The sequence below is a fragment of the Octopus bimaculoides genome, chromosome 13 (assembly GCF_001194135.2).
Source record: "Octopus bimaculoides isolate UCB-OBI-ISO-001 chromosome 13, ASM119413v2, whole genome shotgun sequence".
Classification (NCBI taxonomy): Eukaryota; Metazoa; Mollusca; class Cephalopoda; order Octopoda; family Octopodidae; genus Octopus; species Octopus bimaculoides.
The window spans coordinates 5602145-5612690 of record NC_068993.1 but is presented as its reverse complement, the minus strand read 5'-3'; the positions used below and the strand labels follow the sequence as shown (position 1 = coordinate 5612690).

Sequence of the window (10546 nt, the reverse complement as noted above, 5' to 3'; positions counted from 1 at the left end):
ACCAAACAGTTTTTGACAACATTCCACTGGACTTCAAACATAATCAGAACATTTAAACGGCTTTCAATATCACAATGATCTTCAATTAATTATTTACACATTGTGAAATCTTTAAATTTCATTTTCATTTTTAAATACTAAATTTATTGCCAGTTTGAAAGAAAACGACACAAGAATAAATTTCAACTAATGACCGTCTCACTTCATAGAAGATTATTAGAAATTATAATTCATTTGTACTTCATTCTTGGCAACAATTAATTAACATTTAATCATTCCTACCAGCCAACAAACTAAAACCTCAACCAATAAAGTCTTAATGCAAAAAACAATTCATAAATTATATTTAAGTTTCGATAAACAATGAAGATGTAATGATTTCAGAGCAGAGAACACGTACATTAATACATAAAACCATTTGGCAAACCTGCAGCCTTAAAGTGTTGACTAAAAGAGAAATTGTATGAATGAGGTTGGAAGAAAAATGGTTTGAGGGAAAAGTGGAACTAAAGTGAAGATAATAGTAAAAGACACACATTCAAGCTGAAAGATGAGAGAAACAGCAAAAGTACATCAAGGCAGCTTCCCTTAAAATATAAAAAATGTAATGTGGTTAATACTAAATTACAAAGAAATTAATATTGATACACAACCCTCAGGTTAAAAAAAAAAAAAAAAAAAAAATGAAAGGAAAAAACCTGAAGGAATGAATATAGGATATTCATGCCTCTCCAAAAACATACCATGTGGAGGAAGGGCAAAATTGCTGTAATTGGGAAACCAATGTTACAGGTCTAGTTCACCCAAAGCAAGCATGTAATTTGTAGAGCCGAGAAAGAAATGAATCTCGGAGCACTCAGAAAAACAGAAGTTACAATGCTTGCCTGATCTTGGTTTCTTCACAAAAAATACATATATTCTAAACATCTAACCTTTCACTAATGGCCTTTGTTAATTAACACTTTAATTGGCATCAACTACATTACCTTGCAGCTTCAGTTGCTTTGCTTCCCTCTACTTCAATCATCATCATCATCATCACTACAACCACCATCACTTTACATTTGATTTCAATGCTGGCATCAGCTAGATGCAACAACACAATACGAACAAGTTCATAATGTGAAGCTTTAGGTTCGGCTTGGGTCCCCCAGCTGGATGCTCTTCCTATCAACAACCACGTTAAGCACACAGAATGCAAATCCTCATGGTAGCAGCTTGGCCAAAATTCTCATGTCCTTGACAAGACAAAAAGCTCTCCCGAACTCTACAATGTCTCTTCTTTGCCAACCACTTTACAGAATGTAGTGGTACCAGTGCTACTAATGATTCCTCATACTCAGACCAATGTTCCTTACAAACAATTCACACCTACTGGGTCAGTATAGAGAGGTGGCTAGGAGGTTTCAATTCCAATAAGCAGCAACTTGAGCAAGTGTCTTCAACCACAGTTGACCAATACAAAGAAAGCCAAACAATCTTTTCTGAATGAATAAGCTATTAAAGGTGAAACTTAGAAGTCCCAATCAAACCAATATCATCAATGAATATTACTTTACTAAATGTATAGAGACCCACCATCAGTAAATGTTTTTCAATATGTTAATCAACAATACCAAGTAACACATGAACGCACGCACATATATACATACATACACACGCGCACATACACACACAAATTAATGTTTCTTTTCATATCAAATTGTATATAAATATCTAACATTTAACTGAAAGATAACTCAATACGTTTTTTACCCAAGTGCATATTTATTAATTTTTACAAGGAAGAAGTTGACAGTGACTTGAAAGTTTTGGTTAGCTCAACTTCATCATATATAAAGGTTCCAAAGCTATTCTGTCTCTTCTAGGATTTTTCCAACTTTGTAAGTTTAAATATTTTTAATATATTAGAGCAGTATTTTTTTTTAAATCATCTGTGTGTATGTGTGTGCAGTCTATGCAAATACCAGACAATGAAACTAATTTATATAAATATTGCTCTTATAACAATAAAATGTCACAACAAACCATTAACTTATTTGCTGTAAAATGGGAAAAAAATTGTGATATTGGTAGGAATAAACTGAAAAGGTAAAACAGTAGTTCAAATATAGAAAATTTTACATTAAAAAAATTTAACTTTAAAAAAATTCCAAAATACATATACATTTACAAAAATTTTAAATATCCACACATTCATGAATTTATAAAATATACATATGTGTGTATGTACTCTAAGACAAACACCAACATTCCCATGTGACATGTCTGAAAATTATAAAGAGATCCTCTTTACATGAAACTATTGGTAACCCAGAAATTGTGTGTGTGTGCATATATATATATATATATACACACACACACACACGCATAAGCTGTACAAACAATGAAAGCAAAGGAATTTGCATAGACTGTAAAAATTTTATTCCTATCTAGGTGTACATATACTCCACCTTAAATATATGACAAAAATCAACTGCAAAGTTTATTAAGGTGTGTCAATACTCTAACAACAAAGTATAATTAATATCTATGGCACAGCGACAATTTTATAAACGTCAGGGTCTGGATTAAAAGCATGTAGATATTTGGCAAGTCTTATTAACAACAAACAGATGTATATTTGTAGATGATGTGCGCAATATAGCAGTATATATATATATAAAGTTGAAATTTACAAAAGACAAAGACAGGTGTGTTTTTATGTGTGTGTGTGTGTGTGTGTGTGTGTGTGTGTATATATATATATATATATATATATATATATATATATATATATATATATATATATATATATACATACATACATACACGATACACACAGAGTGCTGTCAAAAGAAAATGGTAAAGCGTTAGCTATATGACAACACCATTATTACCAACCTAACTTCACTAGTGCCACACCAAAGGGCAGGTAAAATAAGGGAAGTTTTTTGCTGCATCTTGTATGTGTGCGTTTTGTGCATATATATATATATAAGAAGCAGATGATGTGGTTTAACAAAACAAAAATAAAACTAATAACAAAAACTTACAAGTTTGGAGACAAAATAATGAGAATATAAAAACTGTGAATACAAAAATGAAATTAAAAAATATATGGGTAAAAAAAACAAAAGCAAAGAATAAACAAAATATTTTTAAAGCTTTAAAATAAAAAAGTAGAATTACTAAAAGTGAAAAATTCTAAAAACAAAAAACTATGAAGAATATATTTATTAGAATATAAAATAAATGTTTAAATATAATATAAAAAGAAATGTTTGATAATGCATTTTTGACAAAAACAAATATTAGAGTAATATAAATAAAAATAAAGACTTTTTTTTTCTACCATAATTATTCGTATAAAAATTGTAACTAAATTAAAGAGAGAATAAATAATTTGAAGATGGTATTGCAGTAAGAGACATTAAGAAGTTAGTGTTAATATATTTGATGATATTAAGAATTAAATAACTAATTAAAGATATGCAAGTGATGTTGGGGGGAGGGAGAGAGAAAAAGAAGAGAAAATAATAGCCAACTGGCCCGTAGTCACATGCATTTAGTGTTATAAAAATAATAAAGAAATGAAAATCTGCAAAAAAAAATAAAGATATTGTTTGGTTCTGCAAGGTTGAACATGATTTTTTCTCTCACCCTTGTCCACACAGGTATTGACAAGTGAGTGGGTAGGGAAGGGTGATAACTGATAACCCATGGCACCAACTGATAACCTTCTTGACACCGACTGATAGCAAAAATGCAACAGCCCTTTCCAAAAAAATTATCTTCAATGCTTTTTCAGAATAAAGGTAATATTTTTCTTTTATAATTCTGTTCACAAAGCAACCAATTAATAGTTTCTGTTTCAATGAAGCTTTACCAATAGTCAGGAAAAATGCCATTAAGCATTTTTTCACAGTGGTAAAGATTCTGCAAGCTCACCACCTGACAAAAAAATAATTTTTAAAGTTTACCTTATATATTCGTGTAAAAGTCAAATTTTTTAAGGTCAAATTTATGGGGTTGACTATTACATGGATACTACTTTTGAGGGGCTGAAATTCAAGCTAGAATCCAAAAGTACCGTATCAGAAGCCCAACTGATCTCTAAGTGAAGAGGAGGAGGGGAGGAGGAGGTGGATTACAATTGACCCCAGTGCTTCACTGGTACGTATTTTATCAACCTCCCAAAAAGATGAAAGGCAAAATTGACCATAGCAGCATTTAAACTGAGAATGCAAACAGCTGGAAGAAAAAACACCATCTTAATAATAAAAAAGTTAATTATCATATCAAATCCACACAAATTCTTGATTATTTTTGAAATCAATTGAAATGCATAGTTGAAGTAAGATAATGAAAAGGTTTAAAAAAAAAAAAAAAAAGAGTGACTGCATTATTACTATTATTACTACATCAATGTAAAAATAATATAAAAAACATTTGTGGTTATGGTTCACTTACCTCAAATGACCTTTCATTCTTCACAGCCCATATACAAATGCCGATAGAGACAACTGACATGAATATGAGAGGAATAAAAACTAGGATCCACGAGTGTGTTTTGTTTTCCAAGTTGTCACAAGCAAGAATCTCAAACATTAGCAGAAGTAAATGCATCCCTGTGCAGATGACCATAGCTTTATACTGGACATAGCCATCACCTTCAACTCTACAATGAAACAAAGAAAACGGTTAAAACTCACTCAGATGGTGACATTTCTGCAAATCAAAACAAGTTCTTATTCTTTTTACCGTATTTTCCAGCATGTGAAGGTACATGGCCTAGCAGTTAGGATGATGCATTCATGGTAACTAGATCGTAGGTTCAATCCCCAGACTAAGCAGCACGTTGTGTTCTTGAGCAAAGCTCTTCATTTCATGATACTCCAGTCCACTCAGCTGTAAATAGGTACACCCTGCAACAGATTAGCCTCCTGATCAGGGGTTAAATTGGCTTACTCACCTAGCCAGTAGGGTGGCATCATTCGAAAGGTAAGTGCATTGTGACCAGCGATGTATATAACAACATCCAATAGTCTGGTCAATTATGTGATCACATGATTTTCTGGCATCCAAACTGAATTGTTCAGACCAAAATTTATAGCCAAAAAAGACAGAGCAACTTATACAGCAAGACAACTTTGGAGAAACAAAATTTCCACACAAAATGCAGCAGCAGGATTTGGAAAGATAATGATGATGATGTTCCAATGTCTACTCTGTATACTATGATGACTTGTATGCCAGAAAATACAGTAAAATTCATGAAAGTGTCACTCAAGCTCAGGTCCATTCTATAAACTTGTTCCTTGCCCTCATATTCTAACCCTCTTGTGTCTTAACTCCAGGGTAACCTCTTCCATTATTTGTTGCAACAACAGTTTTTATAAATGCTACCCTTCCTGCTATTAACTGCAACTATACCATTAAGTAGAACTTGTTTTTCTTCAGCCGAGCAAAATGAAGAGAGAGAGAGAGGTGAAGACAGAGAGAGAGAGAGAGAGATGATGAGAGAGACAAATAAACAAACACAGAGGATAAACAGAGTTTCATAAAAAAACAAAAGGGTGGGTAAGTTCCTGGCCTCTGCACTCACCTGTACTGAGGATTTCTCCACCAAATGTAACTGCCGACCGAAGCACCAGCTACCACCATTACTTTCCACAGCCATATTGGAAAGAAAACAAGCCAATAACTCCATTGGATCGTTTCATCCAATCGTAATGAAAACAGCAGAGAAAAAACCAGCAAACTTGAAAATACCAGGAATTGGCTGAAAATAAGAACAGAAATGTAAAAATAACAGGGGAAAAAATAAAAGTATCTTACAGAGAATAAGATTTTTAAATAGAATAATTCTACCATCAATATTTAACTTTTGTTTTCCCCATACAACTCTCTCTCTCCTCCTCTTTCCTGTCTCTCTCCCATACAAAAATCCAAATATGGCAGAGGGGAGAAGACATAACAATGGCTTCTTCTTACATTTCTGCTACTTATTCAGTTTATTCTGCAAGTCTCATGCTCTCCCATGCTTGCCCATGAAGCACAGAACCTGTTTAACCATCGGGCAAGACGACCAATTCATGTGACATCAAGGCCTGTGTGTCACCTGTTTTACAGGCCAACCTTTCTCTGAGCCCTGTACACTGGCAATCCATCAGTTACAACTACGAGGGTTCCAGTTGATCCAATCAACAGAACAAATCAGCAGTAAGTGGTTGAGCTCTCCACAGATACATGTACCCTTAACATAGTCCATAGGGAGATTCAGACTGACACAGGATGTGACAAGGTAGACTCTTTGAATTAAAGGTACAACTCATTTTCGCCAGCTGAGTGGACTGGAGCAACGTGAAATGAAGTGCCTTGGTCAAGGACACAACACACCACCAGGAATTGAACTCGTGATCTTACGACCATGAGCTGCATACCCCTAATTACTAAGCCATGTGCCTGTGCACCTTAGCCAAAGGATCATCTACCGTTTGACTCATAACTGGGGTCCCTAAACAAGTGTTACCACCCCAAGCTAGAGTGGACCTGTGAGTAGTGGTGACTAACAGGAATTCGTTACTCCCAAACCCACCCCACAAAGCTCCTGAATTCCCAAACTGGAGCCTCACCATTGGATTCAGTTTGGTATCTCGTCCAGGTCATCATACTACCACAGGTGAAACAAATGACCCTGTTCAGTGTTATCCTAAAATTCTTACCTGATTATTTTATCCAAAAATCTCATCTCCTCCACTTCTACTGTCGCCAATCTGCCAACAGCATTAAGCAAAACAATCTTTCATCAACCCTTTTTACATTTTTAATCATGCTATTAATGCCATAACCACTTTTACCACTGACTATGTATACTATGTAACAGCAATGGTATCATCCTAAACTCACCCCAGACACCATCAGCATGCAACCTCAAGTTCTCCCACTAAACCTACATACCCTTCTTAAACAAAGATGGAAAAGATACACAACATCCGTGATACTCAACAATTAAATGACAGATGCAGCCAATGCACAGACATCTGTCTCTGGATGACAAATGCTGTCAAAACACAAACATTACAACTCTAACAAACAAATCACTGGCAATCACCTTGACCCAATTCTTTAAATACCATTTCAGAATGCCTCTGCAATCTTTATGTACCCAAGGTAGCACAGTGAAAACAAAGCTTGCTCTTCAGAATCCTTTGCCATGTGATGCTATCCAGGAAAACCCTTCTCTCACAAACACTTTACAATCAAGTGGTTCACTATTATGCTATTATCATTAGCCCCAGGCCACCCAAAGCCTAGTCTTTGGTAGACAGAAACTAAAAGAAGCCCATCACACATGTGTGTGAGTGTGTGTCTCCTTCCTTTGACTTCAGATGATTGTTGTAGACCAGTAGTTTTCAACCATTTAAAAAAATCTATGGACCCTCTTTGATTACTATTCTACTCTGTCAAACCGTCCAACCTATGCCAGCATGGAGGAGGAGGAGGATAGGCAGGCTTCTTTCAGTTTCCATCTACCAAATCTACCAAATCCACTTACAAGGCTTTAGCCAGCCTGGAGTTATAGAAGACACTTGCCCAAGGTGCCACACAGCGGGACCTAAAAGCTACGTGGTTGGGAAGCAAACTTCTGAACTATGAAACTTAATGGTTTTCTGTCATTTCAATTAGCACTGAACTAAATGAGAAAAGCCAATTAAGACTATTGCTATTTCAGGTCACCAAACTGCCACCATAGCTGTCAGCACAAACATAAATTGCATATTTGTAAAATGCTTACACAGGTCAAAAACACAACTTCATTAACATAGAATAATTAAAATAATTATTAATGTTTAAGACAGACAACTAATTTAACCAGACACAAGGCATCATCATCACCATTTAAAGTCTATATTCCATGCTGGAATGGTTTAACAGAATCCAACAAATCCAAGAACTCCATCATGCTTCAATGTCTGCTTTGGTATGGCCTCTACACCTGGACACCCTTCCTAATACCAACAAGTTCACAGAGCATATTGGGTGAGTTTTTTGGAGTTTTTTGTGCTGCTAACACCATTGTGGTTGCTATGTAGCATGTAAGACCATGGAACCCAAGAGAGATAACTTTTATGCTCAGAGGTGAGAGTTTAAAATATGAGAGAAGAAATCAGAACAGAACAGGGCTCTTGCTGTAGAGGGGTTACATGGCTGTTCACATTTTACAAGGGAAGGAAGCAAATACAGCAGTGGTGATGAGGGGGTCTCTATGGATCTTCAAGGTACATGCTGAGTAGAAATGAATGGTGGGGGGGGGGGGCAAAAGAACCAAGAATGCAGATGATGTTGACTGGGCAAAAATCCTTAATGGCATAACATCTGTCTTTACGTCCAGAGTTCAGATTTCACAACTTTGCCTTTCATCCTTTCTGGAGTCAATAAAGTACCAGTTGAGTACCGGAGGTTGATGTAACCAACTTCCCTCCTCTCCCCAAACCTACTGGCCTTGTGCCAAAAACATGAAACTATTATACTTAGTAGTATTCTGAGTTGAAGGTAGACTTTGGAATAAATACCAGTTGAGTACTGGGGTCGATGTAATCGACTATCCCCTTCCCCCAAATTTCAGGCCTTGTACCTATAGTAGAAAGGATTATTATTATTATTATTATTATTATTATTACAAAACAAAGCCTTGTAATATTTGTTCTAACTCTTTACATTCTGAGTTCAAATCCTGTTATGGTTAATTGAGTCTTTCTTCCTTCAGGAGTCTATAAAAAGAAAATACCTGTCTAGTAGTGGGGGTCAATATAATCAATTGTTCCCTCAGCACTTAATTTGTGGCCATGTGCCTAGCTAGAAATTACCATTATGATCATCATCATCATCCAAATAATCCTTATATAGTAGATTTTATGACATAGTTTCAAATTCCAGTTGGAAGTGTTTACTTCATGTTGCTAGGATGTCAATGTCCTTCACAACAACTGAGACAATAACCTCTCACACTGGGACAAGGACACTGATTTGGAGAGAGAGAGAGAGAGAGAGAGAGAGAGAGAGAGAGAGAGAGAGAGAGAGAGAGAGAGAGAGAGGCTAACCGAATGTGAAAGAGAAAGAGAGAACAGAGTGAGAAAGACTAACAGACAGACAGAGGTGCAGCAGTAAAGTGAGACTCATTAAGCTATAAGTACCACTCGAGTGAGAAGTCCATTTGACTATTCTAAAATCTAAAGATATATTATGTTAAAGACAATCTAGAAAGATCCGGTTTCATGTGAAGAAACTAAAAGTGAAACTGTGTGCGTGTGAGTATTCTAGTGGTTTCTCTTTTAGCAGGAAGCAAGTTCAGGGAAAGATTCATGATGTGGGTATAATTAATACGCTACAGACTGAACCATCAACAACTTCATTTAACGTCCACTTTCTCATGCTTGCATGAGTCAGACAGAATTTGTTGAGGTGGATTTTCTACAACTGGAAGGCTGAAAAGCAATTTTTCTATATACATAGACTGACAGAAAGATTGTGTACACATAATGTCCATATAGAGACAGAGCAGTAGTGTCTCTCCATACAAAGATATGAAACTGTGCTTGTACATACAGCTATATAACAATGTGTGTCTGAAGAGATGTAGGGGAAGTTTGCATGTGTCTGTACACATAAAATAACTCTACGTGTTTATATACAGAGATGCAGTGTAATAGCATGTCTACATAGATGACGCAATGACAAATGACCATGACCTTTGACATTATGCCACGTTTAAGAGGAAGACCCCTGAAGCCAAGTAAAATCGCAGTTGTGGCAGATGCTGATGTCATGCAAATGGCACCCATGCTGATGGCACGTAAAAGCACCCATTACACTCTCGGAATGGTTGGCATTAGAAAGGGCAACCAGCCATAGAAACCATGCCAAATCAGACTGGAGTGGCTGTGTGGGAAGTAGCTTGCTTCCCAACCACAATGGTTCTGGGTTCAGTCCCACTGAGTGGCACACCTTGGACAAGTATCTACTATAAACTCAGGTCGACCAAAACCTTGTGAGTGGATTTGGTAGACGGAAACTGAAAGAAGCCCGTCGTGTTTGTCTCACCATCACCTGACAATTGATGCTGGTGTGTTTACGTCTCCGTAACTTAGCGGTTCGGCAAAAGCGACCGACAGAATAAGTCCCAGACTTATAAAGAACAAGTCTTGGGGCCGATTTGTTCGATTAAAGGGGGTGCTCCAGTATGGCCGCAGTCAAATGACAAGCAAATAAAAGAATGTACACACACTCAGAGAGAAAGAAAGAAAGACAGACCTCTGTATGTGGACCTGGGTACCAGAAGTCCTCATATAAACACTGAAAACTGAAGTGTTCTTGTGTATAGACTTACGGACATGGAATCGTATTCAAAGGGACAGAAAAATGTGGTGGTAACTAAAAAGAGACTCGCCATTCACTATCTCTCTCTTCCTGTTTAAACATAAACGGAAATGCGCAACCATATATACCAAAAAAAAAAAAAAAATGGTTTAGCTCAGTATGTTCGTGATGTGACTATGTATGC

The 10546-nt window shown here is 36.1% G+C and overlaps 1 protein-coding gene and 1 long non-coding RNA gene across 2 annotated transcripts in view; one reads left to right on the top strand and one right to left on the bottom strand.

Moving 5' to 3' along the window:
• Positions 1 to 10546, bottom strand: part of LOC106872416 (transmembrane protein 185B) — a 22114-nt gene that overhangs the window by 7811 nt on the left and 3757 nt on the right. The window contains exons 2-3 of the mRNA XM_014919412.2: positions 5588 to 5764; positions 4453 to 4660 (exon numbers count right to left, since the gene is read on the bottom strand). Of these exons, the coding sequence (XP_014774898.1) occupies positions 4453 to 4660; positions 5588 to 5764 (385 nt within the window). The remainder of the gene's footprint in view (positions 1 to 4452; positions 4661 to 5587; positions 5765 to 10546) is intronic.
• The window catches only part of LOC128249261 (uncharacterized), a 7934-nt gene continuing 6633 nt past the window's right edge, over positions 9246 to 10546 (top strand). The window contains exon 1 of the long non-coding RNA XR_008265350.1: positions 9246 to 9293. This is a non-coding gene — a long non-coding RNA (uncharacterized LOC128249261). The remainder of the gene's footprint in view (positions 9294 to 10546) is intronic.